Genomic DNA, 26,526 nt, shown 5'->3' with positions numbered 1-26,526 from the left:
AAATGCAAGAATACGCTCTAAGATGCCTGACTTTAACATGGGATTTTTCGTTGAACAACTTATTGCTGATTTATTCTAAAGCCATAAATGCACCACCAACCTTTCTTAGAGATCTCTCAAATGCTACCAGCAGGGTAAAGTTACAAACCCTTTTGACATTCTTATAGGAATAAACAGAGAGCTATCTATATATTGTAACCTTGAAGCATACCAGCGACTTCTCATCGTCATCAATTTCCATAAAATTACGTTAAAAAGGTAAAGGGGAAAGTTTAGCAACAATGATGTTCAAAGGCTAGTCACCAAATATTGTTGAAACTGTGTTTTTCCTAGTACTGCTTTGTTGGAAACGATGATTACCAAAATGTTGACCAGTTATCAATCAAACAGTATACAGCCCCCTGCAAAATGATTATTTACGTGTCATAATTGTTCGGAATTTTACCCATAGAGGATTTGAAACATCTCCCAAAAGAGTTGGTGGCTTATTCGTTATATTGTGCATTTAATAATCTCTTGATAAACTTTGGCATCTTCACGCAACAAGCGTATTCTCTTGTTTCTACGTTTGTTTGGCAACACCTAGCCGAAACAGAGGGCGCTTTGAAAAGGACTTAATGTTTATAATGCTATGCCAGTAAAGTTAAAATCAATGCACTCGCTCGATAAATTGATAAATGACACATGCTATTACCATGGCATGATCTGATTTCGTGAAAAAAAGTTACGGCCTTTCCAATCTAAAAAGGCTTTACAGAAAATATATTTCATGATTGCAAATATCGAGGGTTACAGAAGTAAGTTGTACGGTACAGCAGGTTGCTGACAAACAAAGGCAGAAATGCAAGAATACGCTCTAAGATGCCTGACTTTAACATGGGATTTTTCGTTGAACAACTTATTGCTGATTTATTCTAAAGCCATAAATGCACCACCAACCTCTCTTAGAGATCTCTCAAATGCTACCAGCAGGGTAAAGTTACAAACCCTTTTGACATTCTTACAGGAATAAACAGAGAGCTATCTATATATTGTAACCTTGAAGCATACCAGCGACTTCTCATCATCATCAATTTCCATAAAATTACGTTAAAAAGGTAAAGGGGAAAGTTTAGCAAAAGTGATGTTTAAAGGCTAGTCACCAAATTTTGTTGAAACTGTGTTTTTCTTAGTACGATTTTGTTGGAAACGATGATTGCCAAAATGTTGACCAGTTATCAATCAAACAGTATACAGCCCCCTGCAAAATGATTATTTACGTGTCATAATCGTTCGGAATTTTACCCATAGAGGATTTGAAACATCTCCCAAAAGAGTTGGTGGCTTATCCGTTATATTGTGCATTTAATAATCTCTTGATAAACTTTGGCATCTTCACGCAACAAGTGTATTCTCTTGTTTCTACGTTTGTTTGGCAACACCTAGCCGAAACAGAGGGCGCTTTGAAAAGGACTTAATGTTTATAATGCTATGCCAGTTAAGTTAAAATCAATGCACTCGCTCGATAAATTGATAAATGACACATGGTATTACCATGGCATGATCTGATTTCGCGAAAAAAAGTTAAGGCCTTTTCAATCTAAAAAGGCTTTACAGAAAATACATTTCATGATTGCAAATATCGAGGGTTACAGAAGTAACTTGAAGTTGACTGACTGTTGGCGCATTCAAAGGCATTTACTTTTCGTCCCACGATTTCTGCAACGGATTTCACACTTCCCTATCCAATTTGCAAGGAAGAACTCAGTACTATTTTGGATAACTACATTTCACAATAGCAAATCACAAACAAAAACTAACCCATGTTATTGCATGATTCATACGCGAAATAATTCTACGTATTACATTAATCAGGTAGCCTGGTTCATTAGTCATAACAAAATACAGATGTACGAGATAGTTGTGATCTCCACAATTCAGCAAACGCTTGAAAAATAAAAGTTTCACACATGCAACCGGTTTCCTTTGGTTGCACAAAGGAATATAGTACGTGGAATGTATGTATATCTCATTATACCCTTGGTGTCGCAATGTATTGGGATTCATTCTACGCAGGTTTCATGTGATGAAATACGTAGCGGACAACTCGCTGGAAGATCCATTAAACCAAAGAGAGTCCTATCAACCTGGACGAGCGCGTGGATAACGAAGGACCGTGGTGTGTCATATTTATAGTTGAAGAATCTTCCCCGTTTGTAGTGAAGGCGTCTCAATGCGAGGAAAACACATGGCCATAACAAGTGCATAACCGATATGAACTCAGTTTGCAGTACAAGCAATGAGCATCCAGTCAAAATGAAAGTGCCGCATTTGAAGCGCTTGAAACGCCTTAGCCTGGGCGGTTTCAGTCATTCTGGATCCGTGTTTATGCTGAATAATGAGGATAGAGGCTCACATGAGACTTTGGAAGGAATCGGTATTCTCGAATATCTCACGGAGAGTCGAGGCTTCTGGAAATCTCGGACCGAGTTCATCTTTGCCGGGATCGCTTATTGCGTGGGGGTGGGCAACATCTGGAGGTTCCCACAGAAAGTGCTCATTCATGGTGATGGTCTTTACCTTATACCGTATCTCGTGATGCTGGCCGTCTTGGGATTGCCCATGGTTTACCTTGAGACCACCATGGCGCAATTCTCCAAATCCAATTTAGTGAATGTGTGGCGATGTTGTCCAATCCTGAAGGGAGTTGGTATTTCCATGATGACCATGTGTACTTTGATGCACACTTTTTATCCGGTGATCGTCACGTACGGTCTAATTTATGCGGCTTATTCCGTCAGTTCCCTTTTGACTCAAGCCGATGACCTCCCATGGGTGGCGTGCCCAGGTATATTCAGTTTTGATCCTTTGAATCACTACCAGTGTCACATTAGAAATATGTAAATATTCCATCACTTCTAGGAGACTCGTGTGGGCCCAGAGCGTTCCTCAACATCACTAATCAAAGTCGAGCCGAGCTCTTTTGGGAAAAGTCCGTGATCATGAGGGAGGATCTGACAACATGGACCGATTTGGGGTCCTTCTCTTTACCAGTGGCTGTCGGCTTGGTTCTGACTTGGTTCATGGTGTTCTTCAGCGTTCGTAATGGCTTGGAGTCCACCAAGAAAACTGTGTTCTTCATTGTGCCCATGACGAGCATACTTTTGGTCACATTGCTGATCAGAGCACTGACTTTACCTGGCGCCAGCATCGGACTTCAGATGCTCATCCCATCTCATTTCGAGAAGTTGGCCGATCAGGCCATTTGGAAAGATGCTACGGATCAAGTGATGTTTTCATTAGGTATCGCTTACGGAGGGATCATAGTCTTGAGCTCGTACAACTCGTTCCACAACTCCACCCACCAAGACTGTGTTCTGATTTGCTTGGTGGACACCGGAGTCTCCTTGATAACCACAGTGATTATGTATTGTGTTATGGGCACCTACGCCCTTGAGACCGGTACCACTTTCGGCGAGACCGTGAAAAAGAATTCCGGCACCCCTTTCGTGGCCTTTTCGGAGGCCTTATCCCGAATGGTATTTCCTGCAGTCTGGTCAGTTCTGTTCTTCACGATGTTGTTCTTGGTGGGTTTGGCCTCGAGCTTCCAAACCGTCCTGGCCAACCTAACTACTTTGAAAGAATGCTGGCCTTCTCTCAACCACCCTAAAGTTCCTCTCACAGCCATTGCGTGCACGGGTCTGTTCTTACTTGGACTTCCATTGACCACTTCACGAGGCTCCAATCTTGTGGGCGTCATTGACTTTTATGGTGTTGGGTTTCCCATCCTGGTGTTGGCTTTTATCGAAACCATGGGATTCTGCTACATTTACGGCATTCCAAACATATTGAGTGATATCCGGATGATGGAGGGTGACAAGGCCGGGGATAGCCTTTACTATCGAATCACCTGGTTCTTCCTGCCAATTTACTGTCTAGTGGTCATCGTCCTGTACATCGTCAATTGGAAGCATCCAGTCTTCGAACAGGACCAAGAATACCCGCAATGGACCGTGTGGTTTGGGTTCAGTGTCCTTTTCCTGACCTTCAGTCCAACGGTTGGTTGGATAATGTGGGTGGTGGGTTCAACCTTGGTGAAAGGTGGGTCGTTGCGAGACACTCTTCGACCTGAAGGAACGTGGAGTCCGGCTTTGGGTCGAGGCTGTTGTGATGGATGCTTGGCAAACTATCGCTTGCGGAAACTCGACCTTGAGTCCCTTTCAAACATGGACCTTTGCCGACAAAGAGGAGCCTTGTGCGTGTCTTTAGAACAAACGGGCTTTGACCAGCCCAACTCTCTTCCTAGTTTGTGACATGCTTCTGACTTGGCTCACCGAAGAACTATCCATTGTAAGCGACATTATAGAGACAGAACGAAAAGAAAGAAGGCAATTCAAGCAAAAAGACTGAAGCAAACTTGGAGCATGTTGTAGCATCCTTGAAAAGCGCGTCTAAAGTTCCTGACTAAGAATCAAACCCCAAGCACGACATGTGCGTTCTTAATCCGTGTGTCATAGCTCATATCGTCTAGTTAGAGAAGCGGAAAAGTTTTAACAAACATAGGAGACTTAAAAACAAAGTTCTATGCCCAAAACTCTTGCTGGATCAACTCAAGGCTCGTGTAAGTCCGTGGCTATTTCTACTTACATCTCGGGCCATGAATTGATCATCCGTGAGGAAGTGGAAGATGTTATAGACCGCATTGTATGTAGCACACAGTTTGGGTATGTGACGACAATGTCGTTGGCTGTGCATGCAATCCGGAAAGAGGTCTCCATTATGGTAATAGCGTGAGCAAAGGTACAGCAACTCCTTCGTGTACTGAACATCTTCAGGCTGGAAATAGATGAAGAAAATGTCCGGGTTTACCCACCAAGTCAGACAATTCCAGAGACAAGGCCCAATCTTACCGTGATGCCAAAGCAAGAGCTACGGTTGTTGAGAAGGGCAATGTATCCGCCCAAGTTCCAACCTGGACAGCAATCCACTGGTCCCTGGGTCTCGCACAAGTCCTTGAATTGAGGGGCGTCCCTCAAATGGGTGGATTCAACAGTGCACATTGACATGACATTGTCATGGGTGAAGAGATCCCGTCCCCTGCAAAGAAATATAATAATCCAATGATTTGCTCACATTTCAAACATTTCAGTATCGTCACCCTGACATTTGACGAGTTACGAGTTATGCGCAAGGTGCTCAAATTGTGAAATAAACTTTTCCCGCATTTCAAGATACGCACATGTCCCTTTGAGGTGTGCAGTGCACTAATTCATGAAATGGTGAGCTTTGTCTATGGAACAAGGTACTAATTAGAAGCATGTCATGCAACCATTTGGGCAAGGACATGGAACAAGGAGACCGTCGACTGGCTAGTAGCTATGCAATCTTTTGTTGGGGGGTTGGCGCACTTCGGAAAATGAACCATAGAAAGAATGCCATGGCATGCTCTCCACGTAATATGGTATCCTCCGTCGAACAAAGACGTTTAATTTATGGCGCCAGAGAGTCTTTTTGATGCCAAAGGAGCGGAGTTATTAAGCCCCTCATTGGAGAAAGAACTCAACAATGTTTTCCCAGATAATAGTGCGATCAATTTTGCAGAGACTAAGTAATTTCGGAATTTGCTTTAGGCCCAAAGGATTGGACAGATTGCTTTTTGCCTTGGGATTGGCGACATCAAAATTGGAGCAATTCTCGATTAGGTGGATTGTTCGATTGGAATTTTCCATCAGTACTGTATAGTGCCAATGGCCAAGGATTTAATGCCTTTCCTAGACGATGACAAAACCGATCGGATTAAATTCCTCCTGTCAAAAAGCATTGGGTTGAGATTGTTCAGGGGATGAGGATTGACTTTCACAGGGGCGCCGTCGCATGAACAGGTATTACTCAGACTGAAAACTTTACACTTTTGTACTAGTTCATTTAGCTGATTAAAGCCATTACATCTAGCCAGAAGAAAACTACTTAAAGTGAACCATTTTGCGTTATCTTGAATTGAAGTTACAAGCGATGTATAGGGTAAATTTTGCCTTTAAATTTTACTGATGCGCCAATTATTCTTCCTCAAATGTTTCACAAAAAAATGATCAGTTAAAAACTCGGAACACTTGGTTACATCGGAGATAATAATATATTTCTGCTTAATAATATCCCCCAAGTCATTACCTGATTAAGAATTCCATTGCACTAGCAGAACATTAAATTAATCCCTCCCTCCCCCTCCCAAAAAAGATCATTTAAGGTTTTGAGGAATCACAATAATTGCAAATCCGCACGAAGCACCCCAGCAATCGGGTCTTGATGGAAATGATCTTATCGCCCCTGCTCAATGACATCTCTTTTCAATTTTCACTTTGACAGACACTTCTCGAGACATCCTTCGCCTCTATCTTATCCATCTGACGATAGACGGACTCATTACCAAATCTCTTTGACACTGGTTCATTGGCAAACAACCATTCTGAACCTTTCACGTCAACTACCTTTCGAGTAGTTTTCAATTGCAGTGTTCATCCATCACAACACTAAATAAGTTGGTATCACGTTTGAGAGTGAACAGATATGACGTTAGGATAGAAGAAGCTTGCTACGAAATCTTCACTTCTGACAAATATTATCGAATTGTCATCAATGACCCCTACTTATTTGACATTTATATTCATTAAAAAAGAATTCTGCCCAACAAAGGAGGAGCGAAGAAGTACAATGGGCGACGCGTTGTTTCTCATCAAAAAGAAAGATTACCACGATCACCTTTCTCTTAAATACCGATTGCAAAAGAGACGGAGGTTGAATTTCATATAACTAATTAGGTAATTTCAATTTTAAGAAAACAAGTAGAACTAAATGGTTAATTTGCTAGGTTCAATCTGCAGCCACTCAAGCGATCACAATGCTTCAAATGGCGCCAAATCTCCAAAGTTCTTGTACAATGAAATATTGTAATATTCATTAGCAATAATTCATTTTTGTATTTACTTTAGCTCCTTTTTAACAAGAATAGCCATTGAGTTGAAGACCAGACACTAACAGACAACTTTGAGACCATTGAATTGTCTATCGAAATTGTTAATTCAAAGGTTTCAGCGAAACTATTTTATTTTTTGATAAGAGGAGCGAACTTTTGGTAAATTGGACACCCTATGAGAGGATTTCTTTCTTACGTCACCTACATGAGGATCAGTTTCAACTTTTTTACTCATAATTTCTTTGTCAAATGGAGTTTTTAATGATAAAAAAATTGACAATTTCGTGCAGAGCAATTATCCTTCATTCATTAAGTGTTAATTTGGCAAAGTAATGACGCTCACTTTTGAACTCAAATAGACGGTAAACGTTATTCTCCACCGATTAGTTGGCGGTGCTATTTTTTTAAATTTAGCCTAAACTTATCAAACCTAACCTAACCCAACCTAATATAGCACGATATTAATAGCCCTTAAAGCCTCTATCTAAACCTCTCTAACAGTTTGTCACAAATTTAAAAATGAGCACCGCTAACTAATCGGTGAAGAATGACGTTTATCCAAATGGGGTTAGCCTGAAGGTGACCGACCAGATCCCCAATCTAGTTTGTACGCCTAATGTGAAATATTGACATAGTGGAAGACCAATTGCCCGTACCAATGGCAGGGTATCTTATTAAATAGTTCTTCTCGTTGATTTTTTATTTCAGTGTGCTAAAATGCTTTAATTGTATTCGTTTCATACTCCACAATTTCGTGGTGAATGCAAATTTGGTAAGGTTGGGGAAAACAATCGCTTGCCGAGGAAACAGTGTCTCTAAACAAGAAAAGCGCTAGTTGTTTGGAGTCAGACTCAAAAGATCACACTTTTTTACCCTTATTGTGCAATGAAATGGGTAAAGCATTGCTTGTGCGTTGTTCTTTTAATAATTTGACATTTTTTATTATTCCAACCGCCATTCACCCACACTGTCATGTTAAATTTTTTATCCATTGGAATAGCTTTTTACATCAAAAAGTTTTTTTAATGTTTTTTTTACAAGTGAAGTATGTCCAGGAATGAGTTATAAAAGTTGGTGAAAACATTTCCAGGAAAAGCTCTGGGCAAAAAGCACAAAACAGATATAAAAACACGAGATTTGGAGGCTCTAATGGTGGTCTAGCAGTAGCGACAGGGCTGTCAAAATTATCGTGGTGGCATTTTAGTTCTTTTCTTTTGGGGGAGGCTTTCAATCGTGACCTCTTGAGCAATGAATTTTATTCCTCCACGGAAATGAGTAAGAAATTCGAAACTCTTGATTGACGTAAGTCAATTCTTGAATTGGATCAATGCCGATTAACAAATGTGCATTTGGCCGTTTCATACACTTACTAAATCGTGGCAAGCCTGACTTGTTTCCGTGCACATCATTTCCGGCTTGATTTTTCCCTGTTTAAGGTCAGATTAATATTCAAATGTTCTTTGAGACTAAGACACATTTTTGTTATGTTTTGAAGTTAGATTCGTTCCTCTACCCTATTTTGCAAAATGAAGAGTTTAATCATCACACGAAAGTGTTTGCTGACCCTGATATGCTTCCAAGCTCCAAAATGTTATTTCCTAGTTGAAATTCACTCCAGGCCAATTTGGCATTGTCGGCAGGACTGATTAAAGAGGTTCGGAATTGAACTTATTGACAACAAAACAACAGCAAACCCGGTAAACCCTTACAAAACCAAAAGGTTTTTTTTGAATTTTCCGAGATGAGTCCCACCGGAACTTCATGATCCAAATGACCTCGAGCAACTGCATCATTAGCTAGATCTTAAGGACCCTCAGAAGCACCCGCCAGTCCATTTCGTTTGTCGCATCTGGAAGACCCTTTTAATCTTGTGGAACACTTGCAAGCGAAGTGGAACAAGGCCGGCCGGTGACAATAAACAAGGATCCGAGCCGTAATAAAGGCTTTCAAAGGCTAGATCAAGAGCAATGAAAAGATCAACTTGGACCTCTCCGCTCATCTTATGGATACCAAAGTGCTGCCAGGGGGTCAGAAAATAGTACAACAAAGTTTGCTGTGTTTGCCAGAAGGACGGACCTCCTTGCAGCATTTGCTGCATGGGATATTGATCCAATACTCAAAAAATACACTTACCTTACGATAACGAAACAGGGTATTCAAAAAGCCTTATCAAGTTTCCAAGAAAAATCCCAAACACATCTTGGCACTTTCTTACCTCAGAAAATCATGGGGAACAACTTTGAATATATTGCTTTATGATACTCTAGCCCACATAAAGAACTTAATGTCTAAAAATTAAAGGTTTCAAAAATATATTCAATGTAAATTGGAAACACATTTGATTATAAACTATGATTTCATCTATTATTCCGCTACTTAGTTACATGGGATTTAATGGTCCAAATTTCATCGTTTATAGCCCCAAAATGCCCCGGTTGTATCTTAATTCAATTTCTCAAAGAATTGATACCGATTTTCGCTATCGCAAAAATGAAAGATCATTTTTCTTTTCTTGAATAATTTTCAAAGTAAGCCAGAACATGATACAACCATATTTACCCCCCTCCCCCCAAAAAAAACCCAGATTTTTGAAAGTCTGTTTCAGAAACATTCAAAGGATACTTTGTTAAGCAGTCACTGGAAATTTCATAAAAATCAATGAAGCCTCNAAAAAAACCCAGATTTTTGAAAGTCTGTTTCAGAAACATTCAAAGGATACTTTGTTAAGCAGTCACTGGAAATTTCATAAAAATCAATGAAGCCTCAGAGAAGTTGTTGTGGCGGTGGCGGTGTAAAAGATGAGATCATAATTTATATTCAAGTGCTAACAAAGTGGGCTTTCAACTTACATTGAATAAGTTTTTGATAATTTTAGTTTTTATAGTTTTTTAGACATGTAAGTTTTTAAAGTGGGCTAGAATTCTAGAAAGCAATAAAATCAATGTTGTTCCCTATGATTTTCAAAGGTAGTAAAGTACCAAGACGTGTTTATGAACTTCCGTGAAAACTTTAAAGGCTATTTTGCCACTGTGGGAATTAATAACAATAGATTTGATTTCCTACACAGTATCGGATTGGAAAAGCCATTTGTGAACTACTTGCGTATTTTGTGCCACATTTGCACTACCTGTCATTTTTCTTGATTAGTCCTTCAATCTTCAATTTTCCCCAGACCCCCAGAAGGTATGCTAAAATTGACTTTATGCGACATGATATAAGGCACTTGCAATCTCGTACTGTATGACGATGTTCAAGATCCAAGTTCGTTGAACTGAACTTCGTAGCCTCACCTAAGGCAGTAAAGATAGTACCAAGAACTAATCTTGCGAAGAGGACGAATGTGAAAAGCTTGAGTAGGATCAAAAAAGCACCAGAAAAAATCTTATTGACGAAAAATGTACATTGTTGTTAAACTGAGATCCATGGCGATGTTAAGGGCCTCGGTGGTATCTTATAAATTTAACACTGTAAAATACCAACATTTTTCTGATAGGTGTACACCACCTGAAGTCCTTGGTCATTTAGATCTTTTTGGGGGAAATCATATTATGTATGGAGTTTAAAATTGATGACGAAGCGATCGAATGTATTTTATGGTAGACGTCAATATAAAAAATAGTGATAGTTCCTCATAGACTTCCTACGCTACGTGATTTATGGTTTACGTTCTGCACTTCAGAGGGCGCTTTGTGAGTTAGCCCCGGTAGCCCCCACCAAAATATAGGGCCGATTGGGCCGATTTCTCTTTATTGAATTACAATGGGTCAGAGTTGTTTTTGGTTAAATGTATTAAAATCTTACATATAATTAATAAATCAGGTCACACAATGTCTGGAAAAGAAATCGCTTTCTTGGCATAGCACAAGCAGTTTATTTAGCAATCTACCGTGCCTCTTCCTCATTTCATTGGGCTGTCTGACGTAGCGAATAAAGGCCCCTATAGTAACGAAAGTGAAAGTGACATATTTTGTCAAATAAAAAGACAAAAACATAGGTATAAGCACAAAGGGCCCTCCCTAAAAGTAAAAATAGCAATATAACAACATTCCTAGAGCTTGGAATATCTTATCAATTACTTCAAGAGACGTTCATCTGGAATCATAACCAATGATTTAATGTTGTTGGATAGGGTCCTCAATGACAAGTTTAGATGGCATCGGAAATTCAATCGAGCTCAAGAGCACTTAAAGTTTGGTTTGGTTTGCAAATTCAATTGGACTTGTGGGAAAGAGGAAGGTCCAAAGGCAACCTCGATCACGATGACTCTCATCCATTTTGACTTTCTGTTCTTATACACCTCTTATCTATGGATACAGCTGTTCAAATTGACACAACCTATGCGAATTTCTGAATTTTTTTACGTAATATCATTATTAAGGCACAATAATGTTCCCAGATTGGTCGATCCCTGGTCTTCATGATTACGGAGGAGAACAGGGCCAACAGTTCTTCTAAGATCAAAACAGTCTATATATATTCCAAATGTTGCCAAGTACTTTAGCGGAATGAAAAGAACATTTTTGTGATTTTGGGTGACTTTATTGCTTTCCACATCTGTACACCCCACATCATCTAGCCCTGTGAAGTATTTATTTCCCAACAAGGATTCAATGTGACTCTCGACCGCCCCCATTTTCACCGGCAATAATTAGAGCTCGAATGTTCAGACAAAATCAACGGAAAGCGCCAAGTTGTCAAACCGTCTGTTCCTCTTTCTATCAAGGGAGAGATAAAGTGATAAAGGGAGAAACTTTAACCGGTGACCCGTTCATTTTCCTAGAGTGTTGCGTCAAACTGACTCTTGTCTGTCGTACGGGATGTGTTTTGGTCTGTTGGTCTTCCAACAATTTATTCTTCGACGTTTCATGCGCCGAATGTTTATGGCCCCTTGAACCATGTCGTGGTACTCCCCTGACCTGGGAACGACTTGGCTGGAAAACCAGCGATAAAGACGCATCTAGTCCGAGCGCTTTCAAGGCCTTCAACGCTTCGAAGGTATAAAGTCAAGGCGACTTTCGAGGGTTTACTCATTTGAGTATCACGTCTCGAAGGAGCAATGACCACTCATGTAAAGACTTCAGAAGAAGAGGAGGATCTCTTCACACGAGGTGTGTCCAATTTGTGGACCAAAGTCAACCATATCGCCCTGGTTGTGAGTGATGTGGGACGAAGCCTTCAGTTCTATACCGATGTGGTGGGAATGCGACAAATTCTTAGACCCAACTTCGACAGGTACTTCATTGTTATAACTGGTGAATAATAGCTTATTTTGAAAGTGAGTTGAACTAAAACTAAGTCGGTGTCGATAACCTCACAGAACGGTGTTCCATTTTCAAAATTTGGGCTGTTTCAAAATTCAAGAAAGAGCAGAGAGTAGACACTTCGAAATAAAAAAAAACAGTACTAAGATAAATCATAGAACTATGTAAAATTGGTTGCAAATAATTTTGAAAAAATGCTTTTATTGCGGGCGGCTGACAGCCACAGACGTTTGCTGCTAACTCTGGAAAGTTTAACGTCCAAAATATGGGCATTGAATCCGACTTCAGAGCAAAGAGTATTCAATTTTGGGGCTTTCAGCTGCATAGGGATTACTATTGCTTGCACAGTGTGAAAGAAGGAAACTTTTGTCGAAAGTTGCTATTTGCTCCTACACCAAACATGTTTTGCGTAATGCATTTCCACCTGGCCAGATCGGTCATTATTTGATCGGTACCCATATTTCGTGCTCTGGCTTCAACGAAAGTTGTTCCCATTTTTTGGTCCCTTCTTTCAGACATGGTGCCTGGTTAACGGCTGGCAATGTGGACATCCACTTGATCAAGGGTCGCCCAGCTGTTCACTCAGATGATGACTTGATCGTGTCTCATGTGGCCATTGAAGTCGACAAGATGGATGAACTCCGAGTGCGCTTGGCCAAGTTGGGCACCAAATCCCGGAAGAACATCTCGGTGCCCAACCCCGAAGAGAACAATCAGGCTGTGGATCAAGTGAGAGACGACGACGACAACGAATTGGCACTCCGAGTGTTCCAAGACCTCTTGAGAGCCATTTTCTGTCTTTCAGGCCTTTGTTCGAGATCCAGATGGATACTACATCGAGTTCTGCAATTGCGCAGGTCTGGACGAATATCTTCATCAGACTCCCGTGGGAGAGAAAACCTGGAACCTCGGCAAGGCTCATGCCGTGGCCTCTGCTTCAAAATTGATTCGGCGAATGGCCGATGATTCTCGGCGAATGATTGAGAAGAAGAAAGAGATCTACCAGAAGAAATTGGACCACGGTCAACTCGACCTAAGTGTTGATTATGAGGTAAGCACTTTCTCCACGCCGTGGCCAAGGAGCCAAGGAATCGCCCCTAAAGGATGCTTTATTGAACTTTCCAGGAGGATTCCGATGACGAGGAATGTGCGGTGGATAAGATCAAATTGGGCAATCTCGTCCAAAGACGCAAGGTTTATGGGGACATCACCCAAAACACACAGGACGTTGCCGAGCTGGAAGGACTGCTCAAGCGCTACAAGAATGATGTGCCTCGGGTGATCCGACATTTGGAGGAACGAGTTTGGCGTAAAGGCACCCATACCTACATCCCACCGGCATTTTACGACCGTGATGGGACCTTCTATCAGCCTCCGAGTTTTGAGATGAAACTGTCCTCGTTGACCAACACGGATGCCCACCGAGACCAATGATTTATTCATTCGCCTACTGGACCTGATGATAACTAACCATGCTGACTTTGGTGGTGGTAGATAAGATTTTGGACAGGACTAACAACGAAAGATGTCATTGGTGTTGGGAACAAAAAAAACATTAGGGTTAAGAGATTCATCCGGCGCAAAAATGTTGCGACCAGAGATTATTGGTCAGCTAATTTATCAATCTAACACTGTATTTATTCCATTATTTAAGTTGATTAATCGATTAATTCGGCGAAACTGCATTATAATTTTGTTTTGGTGAGGGGAAACAAGATCAATAAGATTAATTGCCATTCATGTTTTCGAAAACATATGTTCAAAGAACGAACGAAGCCATCAATAAATCTGATGGTTTTGTAATTATAACCAGCATCGTGTAAAAACAGCTACAGAAACATTCACTTTCTTTCCGTCAAACAAGCGACAAAACCAGATTCTGTTTTGTAGAACTTTGCGAAAATGTGTTTGTGATGGCCGTTCATTCTCTCATTCTCAGATTTTCTCTCTCTCTCTTCGACTAATGATTCAAAGGTCAGCTAGTTGAAGGATGTCTTTTGATGGGAGGGCTCAGCAAGGAATGTTTTTCTTTTACGAAAACCAGATTTCATGGGTAGAATCTTGTCTCTCCAGAATGACAATGAAACTATTAGAAATCTTATTACATGTCTCTCTGATCACTTATGCGTGTTAGTCACCATTGAAGTGAAAGCAAATTTCCACAAATCAAATCTTAGCTCGTAACTGTTTCGAGTCAAAATGATACCTTAAAACCCCATTATCTCAAAAGAAAACTTCGTATTCAACGGTCGCCAGTCTCTTCGCGCGCCTTTTCATGCCTTGTTAAAGGAGAAACTTGGCCAATCTCTCGGCCCTCTCGTCAAACTCGACAAGGGTGTCTTGACCATATCGACTTTCTTCAAACCTCACTTGTTATAAATTTCATGGCAAAAAAAGCAGCGGCTATTAAAAAAAAAGCAGTCGAAAATTCAATCCATCAGGACAGTCTTAAGAGAATTTGATAGATTTTCTGCATGCATATCCTTGTCACACTCTTGCATATGCATATTCTACATAGCCACTGAGTGACTCTCAGGGCCTTCCAACTTTCGAGTTTTTTTTAGTAAACTCATGAGTGATGATGTTGGCTTTTGTCTGATTATTTAAAATTGGTTCAGCTCACTTCTTCTCCTCTAGGGCTAAAATTGGAATTGAGGGGCACCTTGTCTCTCATCACTTGTCCCAGAAATGACGGAGCTCATTAGAGAAACTCTAGCCTTTGTGAGGGGAATTCGATTTTGAAAGGAAAAATGTTAATGCGCGTTAAATAGGTTCCCAACGTAACATCAACCTCCGATACAAATCTTCTAGAATTTCAATAAAAACCTATTCGCACGTTAAAAACTGTTTTCGTTGGAGCTTTCTTACCGATTAGATTTGAAAACCACGTGTGCATAATCTGCCATTGGTTCGCCACACATCCAACCAATATCTCGATGTTGAGAGGAGGATAAGATTGCTTGAGGTTCCACAATGTTCCTCTTGTTCCTCACATAGGCTCTCCCGACATTGAGGGGCCTTTGGTCTTCCCTTTGTATCCCATACCGAGGCACTGAAGGATCTAAATCCATGGAAAGTTGTTCTTCCTCACTAGGTAGAACCCGAGGAGCATTGATATTCTGGGCATCCTGAAAGAAAAACACAGCCAGGTGATAGGTCTTGTCCCTTGGGAAGACCTCGAAATGCAACGAATTGAAACATGGCTCATTTGTCTAGATTTAGAGAGCAAGGAAACAAATTGTGACCAGACATCCTCACTTGAACAAGTCCTTTGTTCACGGTCCAAACCAAAATGGACGGCCATCCCTCTTGATTCTTGATTGAATCAACGGCATCGACGACCAAATTGAGTGTTGCCAGAAATGACTTGTTCCCTTTCTTAAACGTCCATTTTCCCAACAACGAAAAGAGCGAGCCCTCAAGACATTGACAAATGGCCGAAAGGGCAGATACCCCCCAAGACAACCAAGAAGACCCTACTGGTGCTCGGGAGATGCCCGTTTCAGCAGCCTTCTTGAAGAAAACGTGCTCACTCCTGGAATATTTGCACTCTCCACTTTCCCTCTGGACTTAAATTGAGACCAGGGATGAGGGGGCTCTATTAGCTCTGCTCCTTGAAAAGTTTGGGAGTGTAGAATTTTAGGCTTGATGAAGCTCAGTTAACCGAAGTGATGGCTTGCAACATTTATTAGATTCTCAGGGCGGCGTTTTACAAACATTCCACCGAGATTGAAGTTTTGGCAATATTATTCAAGAGGGTTCATGTTATTATTCCCACCTTCGTGGGAAGTGCCTGCCCACAGAATGAACTCTAATTTAGAGCTCCATAAGTTTCTTTCAAATGTTGTGAGACCGAAGATTGTGAAGAAAATCGCCTTGGCGGCGGTTCTGCCCTTGACCACAAGTAAGGGGCCCCAAAAGTGTTCCAAGGCCCCGATATTCCTGACATTTGAGTCCGAATGTTACTGCGTTCCACTTGGCTTGATCCCCCTCTCCCAAGTAGGTTCCAAGGTTCGCTCGTCTCCGGTCCATCCAATGATCAACCAAGTGGAACAGGAAGCCAATTGTGCTTAAAGACCATCTGACAAATCTGAGTGGAACTTGGCACCGGCTTCATTGGAACCAGTTTGTTGTTCATGGTGACTGGGCTCCCAACAGAGAATTAATTTGTCATGGAAAGAAGAGACAAAACAAAGGTCTCCGTCAGCCGCCAAAGCAATTTGTCGGCAAGCTCGACAAGAAGTGCAATCAAACCCCTGCGGATGGCTTTGCCTCAATGCTAACCCTCCTTGGCAAAACTGAAGAGCACTTAGGAACACGTGCTGTTGTCCCTCGTCTATCTGCTTAACTACCGCACACTCTTTTCAATTGGTGCAAATGGAAGCTGTTGGCAGAATGCAATATTTATACGCGAGGTTCTCACCAACGACAGGTCGTCCTTGGAGTTTGCTCTATGGCGTTTTCCACCATTCCGCTTCTTATATGGCCCGTCGCCCTGTTTGGTCCCATTTCTGTTCTTCTTTCTCCGTTTTCTCTTGCCTCCTTTATTCTTTCCACCCTTATTGGCTAAACTTCTAGCCTCCAATGGGTTTGTGGTCAATGGTCCGATATGGCTTACGGAATCCAAGAGATTCTCATATGCTGTCAACCTGCGGGCAATTTCCGTTCCTCGAGTCAGAAACCCCTGGAAAATAAGGATTGAAAATTCAGTTTCGGAAAAATTGTATTGGAAGCACATAGATACTTCTAAATATCATTACTGTACGAGTAATCAGCTCATGATGGGTCCACTACAGTGTATGAGATATTGAGAGGCAATCCTCATCAATGGATAAAGTTATGAGGGCTGACGGTGACAAATGTCACGTAATGAACAACCTTTGGTCACTGACAGGTTCTATTGGATCTAATCAGACATGAAAAGCCCCAGAAACTGGATCAAAAACCCATGCTCCAGATGGAGAAAAAGTAATATGCAGGACTCGGCATTCGCGAGGATCCCAGTTGGAACTGAACTTACCGCTTGTGGATCACTGAAGTCTGGTAAATCTTGTAGCGTGACAGAGAGTACTAGGGCGGTGATTGATATCGAGGTAATGGCCAGCATGATCCCAAAGGGATAATTGGAAAGTACTTGGGAGTAACATCTGCAAAGACGAAGGAAGACAGAGAAACATTATCTAATTGAGAAGTGGAATTGGGGCATGGAATTCGGATCCCTTTTGATGAGTCTTGTGTATAGATCTCGCCCCAGATGATCAAAAGAGAAGCTTGACAGGGGATGTTCTAAATAGTCTCCTTCGGCAATATTAGCAGATTCCTGAGTCAAAGACACAACCTTTGGGAAAACCCATGGCCATTTAATGACATTTTTCGACTGGCACACAATTTCGAGGCTCAACTTGGAAGTTGATGCTCTGTCAGAGTCAGGAAGCTAAATACAATCTATGAAAAGTTTTAGCAAGTTCAATACGCTCCAAAATGGTTGGATGTCAGCTTTCAAGAAATGAGAGAAATTATTTTATATTTGAGATTCGTGGGCGGCTATTTTTGAGACTTTCTCCACACCCGCATCCATTTAATAACAAGGACATGTGTGTAAATCGAAAGCTGCTCCAAATGTTGGCCTTCTTGTACTTGTATTTACATTGGCAAATTGGCTTTCTCAATCTTCTTTCGGCAAACAAGTCGTCAGCGTAGTCTTTGCTTGCCCAAGACCACGCAACCAAAGCAGACTCAATAACATCGAAATGAATTATTCATATTGCATTAATGATATTACCGGCCCTAGCATTTCACGAAATTGTAGAATCATTGCCCAAAATAATGACTTTTTTTAGAATCTAAATTTATTTTTTATATACTTTTGTCACTTCAATTTAAAAAAAATCAATGAAAAATTATTTATTTTTTTGTGCTCGTGTAAAAGACGGCCCAAATTAAAGGTGGAGACTCACGAAAACTTATTTGATAAGACTTGGAATGAACAAATAAGATCCTTTCATTGTGAATACTAAATATATAAGTGGCATTAAAAGACTTTGCTGAGTACATTTCATACGTGCTAATGAATCTTAAATAAAGATATGTTCAGTTCAAAAAACTAAGGAAACTTATGTTCGGTGCTATTCGCTCACCTACCGTACAGTAAATTCAAAAATTGAACCGCAACGAAAGAAAAATTCTCCACCTCATCCCTGCTCATTGCTTGTGCACACCCAAGCAAAAACGAAAAGTCAAGACACCCAGGGAATAAACAGAGTGGAAAAAAGGCTCTTCACAAGGAAGAAAACGGAGCTCGCCTCTCCAATATCAAATTGAAGGTGGGGAGAAAGCCTTTGAAATTCGGTAGGAGCTGCCTTTTGAAATTTGTAAGGACGGCTTTTTCCAATTACATCCTAAATGGACTTTACACACCCAAACAAATGCAATACAGCACTCAATTTGAAGTATGCAAAGAGGCTTCCATTCAGGAATGCATTCTTGTTGCCTCCACGAATGGATGCATTCCAACGGCCTTGCCGTTCTGAATTATGTTAAATGATTTTCACATGTTAGAAACAGCTTTGGACCAGTTCTCTTTTCACCTTAAAATTTACGTAAAAGCTTCAATTGTATGTAGTAGGCTGGTTTCCTCAACAAAATAATCGACATCCTGGTTGTTGGTTGTGATGATGGTCCATCAAACAAATAGTAGCGTTTCAATACAGTTTGAAAAGGCCACATAAACCGGATGAGCTTTCCTTCTGTACTTTGAGTCTGATCGTCCTTCTGATGTACCACATCAATCAAATGGTTCTGTTTCAAAGCAAAACAATTTCTGATAGCGTTTCTGGGAATGAAACCTTATCATCATAGTGAGTACGAACTGAACCACGAAGCATACAAAGGCTCTCCTTATTCCCTCTACATTCGACAAATGTGTCTTTTTCACGTTTGGCCTTTGCCTCGCTCTCAAAGGCTTTCATGTTGGTCCAGGACCCCTTCACCTGTTAGAGGTGAGGTATCATCCTACTTAAGCTTTTGTTGGAACATGAAAGGGCTTAACACAAGGCAAGTTTCGGACCATTTGATTGATGACCCCCGTGGTCCATGTTTTAGTAGTCCTGGCCTTGGGTGTTGCGTCCGTATGTCGGGCGTCAAAATGCGGCAAGTTCTCAAGGTTCCAAGAAGTGTTCCATTCCCATTCTGTGCGGTGAATAAGCTTATCAACACAATCGGGGAATCAAAACTTTCCCGAGCTCTCGGTTCCCACGAAATTGGGCTCAAATGAGAAGGTTTGAGTGAACCTGAAAAACTACGTGTACCTCAAGGCTGGTCGAATAGTTGTTACCCTTTATGGCAAGCATTTGCCTTGCTTGGAAAGAACCAGATGATGGCACAGATGCACAAGGATCAAAGTACATAGTAACGCGTTATTTTGGGAGTTTCTACACATCTTCGTCTGTGAAGAAGGAAGCGCGTTTAAATTTTAGCATTGAAGTATAACACTATGCAGTGCAGTACAGGACACAAGGAGACGGAATTATCCTCTTTGAATGATCTAGCAGCTGTAGAAGGGGGCAGAAAGGTTTCACACTTGGTGCATAGTCCTAGGCCTTGCCAATGAATGGACATCGTCTGAACTGTGAGCCTTTTATATCATGGCAGCATTGAAATTCATAGAAGCCAGGGTTGTTGCACCATGATATTTTGTACATTCATAATTTTGGTTTTGTATTCAACGCATTCCCAGTGAACCAACTATGTCTGGATGTTTCTCGCTTGAATTGGTTTCTGTTCGGTCTTGTTCATCCGATGTACGTAGTTCATTGGGGAAGTTGTGGCCGCCCACTTGATTGAATTAGTGGCCTTTACAAAGATCTGCGAGATGTTGTCCCTGGATGAAACCGAGAGCAACGATGGACTCACTTTACATGACTGATGGACATTGTACAAGAGCCTTTAGGGAGAAAATCCTAAAACAAGAGCCATTACCTATAACTTGCGGGATTACTTGGGAGTGCCGAGGGTGGTCTTTTTCTCAACGCTAAAAGCAGTCTTTTTTTTAGTAAGCACGAATACAGTAACTCCTGGCCTTATGAGTGATATAAGTGTTGCATCAAAACATTATGACCGAAGGCAATTCTGTCTGTGGAATGAAGAAATGAAAGGGAAAAGACCTGGCATTGTGGTTTTGTACTTATTTATCGTGAGAAAGGTCATCAGTTCGATTCTGCTCACTGATCTATCTCCAGGGGATCCTCGCTAATCCATGCCCACAAAGAACTAATCTGATTTGGACCATGCTCTCTATCGGAATTGCAAATGAATGAAGTACAAACCGGGTGTGGCTCCTTCCTCCTGCACTAAAACCATCGTTAGCAGCTTTTCATCACACTCGCTATGTGATTAGCAATGAATCAAATATGTATGCATAAAAAATACATATTTAGTGTCCGAACATCAGGATTGAGTGGCAATCATTGAAATAATATTCTGGTGTCCAGGGAGGGAAATCAACTGTCATTCATTTCCATACATGACACCAAAAAGATTCTCATAAAAAAGAAATCACCACTTTAAATCATAAGTACATAAGCAAGCATAACAAATTCCTTTCATAGTCGTCTTGTACAATCTCCGAGTCTTTGATGTACTACAAGCCTAGATCTCTGGAGTGGATAGAGAGGCGCTGCAAGAGGCCAGAAAGAAAGGACATTACACGCATAATTTATCGTCATCGAGAGAGGCCCCAGACCGCACTAATCGAACCAAGCCCGGTCGAGTTTACATATCCTTCGATATGGCGTGTAGAGTGACTTGGCCAAATATGAACCACTAAAATCGAGCAGCATTTCCCCCTTTGGCACTTTGGAAAAGCCTTGAGGATCGTATGACGGGAAACCTAATCCTTCTTGGTTGAGCCTTGGTGAAGCGATGACCTTTCTCGTCTTGAGGAGGTCGAACGTAGCGTATATACGGCGGTAAAGTATTTGAAACTGAGCACATGTCAAAGGTGAGTGTGGGTGTTGTCTTTGGAATGACGATTTATCTCTCCCCAAAGATGGGAAAGAGGAAAGGATCTTCATCACAAAGAGACAGAAGCAGAGGCAGTCTTTGGACAGGCTGCTAATGCTTGGAACCATTTATCTATGTTTTGGATCCATTGTAAAAAGGGCTTTTATTCCCTATTGTTTATTCACTATTCTACGTGCGTTTGTCCCAATGTGACTCTGAGACAGAAGTTTGCTGTTCGGTTCGTTCCAGTTTTCGTTCCTTAAACATTTATTTACCGGGAGAAAAGTTTGCCTTCAGGCCATTTGTTCCACGCTCAACATTGGAAAAGCATCAGACCTTTTTCGTTCTCAGTGTCCTCCAATCAATAGGTCAGACGAGAATGAAACGCGACCTCGGGCTCTAAACGGAAAACTTCTCACAAACCACACCTAACTTTACCCTTTCAAACGAAAAACCAATTAGATATTTTGGACCCACCAGTTCCCGTTGGATTCCACGGGGAGTCGATTAGAACAACCGTTTTTCTTAATCGAAGGCTGTAAATCATTAAAGAAATCCTCCCCGCCCCTCACCCATTCTTTTCACAGCCTTGAAATTTATGAATGTGTCAAGCTGTCGTTTCTTTCCAATCTCGAAGGCAGAAAGGTTGTGCAATGCTTGGATGTGCTTGAGAGGCTCAAAGAGATTCTCTTTGTCGATCCTCTTCCTGCTCTCTTCCTGTTCCATTTGTGATATTGAGCACCCGTTGAAACATCAGGGTACAAAGAGCTCCTTCCGTGGTTAAACAAGCTTGCTTTTGTTGAAGGCCAAGGTCGATTCCAAATATATGGTGGAACAACAGCCTATACACAAAAGCCAGTGTGCACCGCAACTTTGGTCATGCACAGATCCGTTTCCCAAAGCAAAGGGTCCAAGTAGGAAATAGGTTGCATATTTTGCAAGGGAATTCAAATTCTGGATTTCTATAATTCACCGGATAATTGCAGTTTCATGGTTGTAAGATGAGAGAGAGGTGGAAGTTGGAACAATATTTTTTGCTTAATGGCTGGTTCAAGTAGACTCAAGAGTGTCAATTGGTCCCTTTTCTCATTTTGTTCCAAGGCAATACCGCAATCAGCGTTACCGTTAGCAAAAGGTCATATGAGAGCATGATCAATGAAATATTGGCCAGAGAGTTAATGCGGTATTGTACACACATTAGTCAACGGTTCTTTTTGACATGAACATCACCTTTAAAAGCATTTCTCTTTGCCATCAGTCTTTATTTCATTACTCATCTCCATTAATCTCCATGTAAACACAACCCCTTCAGTTCCAACGACCTTTTTCCTCAAATATAAGGTCAAGATCATTAATCAGGTTTCATAAAAATTGGATGGACCAAATTGGTATTTCTAGATGATAAATGAAGCTTCATTTGACCCAACAAATATAGCTCTGCGTATATCTTTTTCGGTTTGGGTGTCACGGTAGCAGGGGTGGGCCAGCTAATACATCATTCATTTCCAAGTGCCCTTCTCCGTTATCATATTGGTTCTCTGACTGTGGGTGTGGTTAGTCCAAATGTTTCATGATAAGGTTGAAGAGGAAAATCTAACACGGAGTAACTACTGGACCACGTCTCGACCCTGAGAGATAAACATCCGGCACCGGGGTTTGAACCCACGACACCTGAGAAGAAAAGTCTTGCTTTGTTCGCCCCTTCCTGGTGACTTTTCGACCACTTCCTTGGCAATAACAGCGCATTTTAATGCAACGTTGAATAGGCTTCATACGCCACAAGAAAAATGGTTTAGGTTCTACACTGCAGAGGGCGCTTTGTAAGGTAGCCTCTCGCAAATATAGGGCCCAATTAGCAATTTACTGCGCATCTTCCCCACTTCGTTTGGGTTGTCTTACGTTGGAAGTAAGGGCCCCTGTACTGGTTCATAATACTTCAAAGGCCACAAATGATTGTCATTAGGACTTAATTTCAGGATCATCAGACTTTCAGACATTGGTACCAATCTAGATAGGATGGAATCTTTATTTAAGGAATATCTTGCACATGGTCATATACTGTCAGTAACTAATGGTAGGGTTTGCACGTTAACAAATTGGGAGTTTTATGTACATCTAATTCCTCAGGTTGTGGGTGAGCAAAAATTGCTTGATTAATTTCATTGAATTCCAAAGTTTCGCGCTTTCGAAATACAACAAGATTATTCATTACTTGTCATGACTTCACACAAAATACAAAATTTATGTTTTGTTGTTTGACTTTGAAGTAACCATATCATGGCCATTTATGGGCCAAAATTTGTCGAGCATTCGAATGTTATAATAGAATAGCGCATCATGTCTTGCTGACTCCAAAGAGGAAAGCTCTCGTGCCAAAGGATGCATAAATCATTGAAATCAATGGGACCATGGAAATGGAACAGGTGGTTCAATCACCAGAGACTAAAGTTTCCCATTCAAAAGGCTCGTATTTGTCATCGTTTCTGTCGAAGCGAAAACGGCGCACTTTATGGGCAGTGGAAAGGAAGGAGTCTTTGCAGCGACTGGAAATGGCCTTGATTGCTACACAATGGTGCATTTCCCCAAGATCATTAGGGTCGATGGGCTCTCAAGGTCTCTCTTTTTAATGGCGGTTGATTAATGTTTCCATTGTTGGTCTCCAAGGATTGGATTTGAATGAAAACGCTCACATTTACTAAACCTCCCGTGGAGGCCAGGTTGATGGAGAAGAACAACAGGTCCCTCCGCGAATTTGTGGTCCCTGGACAAATCCTCGTAAATAGACTGACACTTTGGAACAGCTTTTCTCTCAAAATACTCCTCAGGCAAGCCAAGATTAAAGGCAGGGCAACTTTACTCAAACGACATGAGAGGGCATGAACAGAATATGAAACGTGAATTGCTCAATTTCAAAGGGAAAAAAACAGGTCAAAGATGTCTAACACCACTTAGTCAAATCTGTTGCAAAAGAGAACCTGCTGTGTGTCACTTTTACGACTTAATTGCCACAACGACAACTGCCACATTTATTGCTTCAATCCTTACCTTAAGAGTTTCTTCATTTTCAGATCCTTTAAGTAGAAGTGAAAAATATTTGCTTGTTCTATAGACGACAAGACAACTTTTCGCAGTTGATGGTGTTGGTAATGAGTTTTGTGTTTCCGTTGGCAGACTTGGACCTCTGGTGCCAATTAGGATGATGATGAACCACTCACTTGAACTGCCACCACTGACGGGAACATCCGGCATGTTCTGTCATGTTCCATTGTTCCAATGAGTCTGGTTCGAGAATGATGCAAGCACCAGGTGGAACTCGAACGGGTTCAGATCATGGGCGACCCTCGGAGATTTCCCGGAACTCGGTCACTTGCACCATATCAGCAGGAGGCTCTTGCGAGAGAACTGGAGTCGACTTGACACAATCCACGAGGAAAGTAAACTATTTTTGGTGGCTCTCCTCCAGTCCCACTTTTCTACATGGAAACTGTCTCCACACGCGTGTGGTACACGCACTCACCCACTCACTTAGTGAGTCCAAGACTTGCAAAGAGAGCGAGAGAGCGAGTGAGTGTGGGAGGTTGTTTGGGTAGAGTTGGGTTGGGTGGTGAGACCAAACTGACTTGCCGAGGATTCCACAATCCTTACTCGTACAATTCCTTCTTCGCTTTAGCTTCTCTTCTTTTCCTTCTTCTTTCCTCGAGAGGAGTCTCCAAGGTCTACATACGTACCTACATAGTAGACTAACCCGAGAGACAGAGAGGGAAGTATGTGCGTACGTTCGTTCGTTCATAGCGAAGACGAAAAAGCCCTCTGCACAAGGTGCGAGGACCACGGACTCCTCTGTTGGTGCCTTCCTTGTCTTGCTCACTTCTTCTCTCGCGTTTTAGATTGCCCATTGGGCCTGCCCCTGCCTTGCCTTGGTGCTGGAAGGACGTTGAAGAACAAGATGGAGACTATAAAGAAATGGTTCTCGGCCCTCCTCCTCCTCGTCCCCCTCCTCCTCCGCCGCCTTCTTCCTCTAGATCCGCCTTGTCCTTCCCACTGGGTCTGATGGTTGGTTGGCTGGCTGGCCTCCTTCATTGGTTGGTGGGTTCGTTGTGGGTGGTGGAGTCCCTCTTCTCCTTCCTGCTTCCTTCCCAGACTCTTGTTGAGCTTGGCGAGAATCCGACACAAAACCATCAGAGAGATATGAAAATCCACAGATCCCATCCACTCTAGAGGCCACAATGAACGTGAGTACCAATGGAATAGGACTCAGTTTGTGAGTCTTGATCACCTCAAACAAATCAATATGCTTGTTAATTTGTTTCAAAAATACAGACGAATATTCAAAAATGAGTTCGATTTTTGGACTGATGCAAAGTCTGAGATTAAGGACGTGGTGTTAGTCCACATGAACAATTGTCCATTTAATCTAGCCTCACGGTTTGTTTTTTACGCTCAAACGATTTCATTGGTGAAATATCATGCTCTCGGCTTTGTAATTTGAAGCAGCACTTCCTACTTGCCCATGGTTTTCTCTACTCTACATTTACATTGAATTTTGTTATAATCCTGAAAGGTTGTTAATAACTTTCTAATGAATGAACTTTATAGGGTTGGCCACTATTTATGTTTTTTAAGCTGAAACTCCTGTTTATGACAAAACGTGCAAGTGAAGGTGGAAAAGATATTGTCCAAAAAAGTTTGCTTTGGTAATCAAAAGTAGCTCACTAATCAAAGCTCACAAAACATGAATGTTATTTTGTGAGTCTAGCTCGCACACTAATCCCCGGTAGTCCTTCTTATAATTTATACCGATATTCTTAAGATCTTTTGCGCATGATGCACTCATTTGAGATAAAATGAAGCGTTGATGAAATACCAAATTTTCGCGTGCGTTGTGAGTCTATTTTTCCAGTTATCCGTGGAGTACATTATCACTTTCCTCATTTATATGACATGTGACGTAGGTTATTGGTAGGGAACCTTTATAACTTGTCAATTTACGGTCACTTATCTAATAATATTCCACTTCCTCTTGTGTTTTTGCAAATATTTGCCCAAATGATAGTATTCCATTTATCTACGGCATATTTAGTGAATTTGGGCAAAAAATACCTATTCTAAATTGCCAGATATGTTGAAGCATGCCCATGATTAGCTAAAAGTCCCGAACTACTGGCTAGCTATATTGGAAGCAAAGTGCCAGTAATGAGCAACGCGAGAAATGCTTGGGTAATTAATTACTCGCTTGTTTCGGCCAATGGAACGGGACGGGAACTGCATCCGGTCCTTTTATTGATGAACGATTAAAGCCCGGAATTTGTGACAGCC

General features: G+C 41.4%; 3 protein-coding genes across 3 annotated transcripts in view; 2 read left to right on the top strand and 1 right to left on the bottom strand.

Annotated features, from left to right (window-relative positions):
* The window catches only part of LOC131890036 (sodium- and chloride-dependent neutral and basic amino acid transporter B(0+)-like), a 17,662-nt gene extending 12,453 nt beyond the window's left edge, over nt 1–5,209 (top strand). Inside the window, exons 2-3 of the mRNA XM_059239306.1 lie at nt 2,056–2,827; nt 2,902–5,209. Coding sequence (XP_059095289.1) covers nt 2,254–2,827; nt 2,902–4,292 — 1,965 coding nt within the window. The 5' untranslated portion in view covers nt 2,056–2,253 and the 3' untranslated portion in view covers nt 4,293–5,209. The remainder of the gene's footprint in view (nt 1–2,055; nt 2,828–2,901) is intronic.
* Nucleotides 1–24,940, bottom strand: part of LOC131890035 (protein dispatched-like) — a gene marked incomplete in the record, with an annotated part of 31,210 nt that extends 6,270 nt beyond the window's left edge. Inside the window, 6 exon segments of the mRNA XM_059239305.1 lie at nt 4,632–4,815; nt 4,890–5,076; nt 15,079–15,338; nt 16,634–16,894; nt 17,231–17,357; nt 24,256–24,940. Coding sequence (XP_059095288.1) covers nt 4,632–4,815; nt 4,890–5,076; nt 15,079–15,338; nt 16,634–16,894; nt 17,231–17,357; nt 24,256–24,272 — 1,036 coding nt within the window.
* Nucleotides 11,743–13,880, top strand: LOC131890037 (uncharacterized). The gene is made up of 4 exons (XM_059239307.1): nt 11,743–12,181; nt 12,726–12,939; nt 13,016–13,261; nt 13,336–13,880. Exons 1-4 carry the CDS (start codon nt 12,006–12,008, stop codon nt 13,642–13,644), a joined length of 945 nt encoding a protein of 314 aa, XP_059095290.1. The 5' UTR covers nt 11,743–12,005; the 3' UTR covers nt 13,645–13,880.
* Nucleotides 24,941–26,526: the final 1,586 nt, after the last annotated feature.

The sequence above is a fragment of the Tigriopus californicus genome, chromosome 11 (genome assembly GCF_007210705.1).
Source record: "Tigriopus californicus strain San Diego chromosome 11, Tcal_SD_v2.1, whole genome shotgun sequence".
Classification (NCBI taxonomy): Eukaryota; Metazoa; Arthropoda; class Copepoda; order Harpacticoida; family Harpacticidae; genus Tigriopus; species Tigriopus californicus.
Note: the sequence above shows the minus strand (reverse complement) of the source record. Positions and strands in the feature narration are given on the sequence as shown.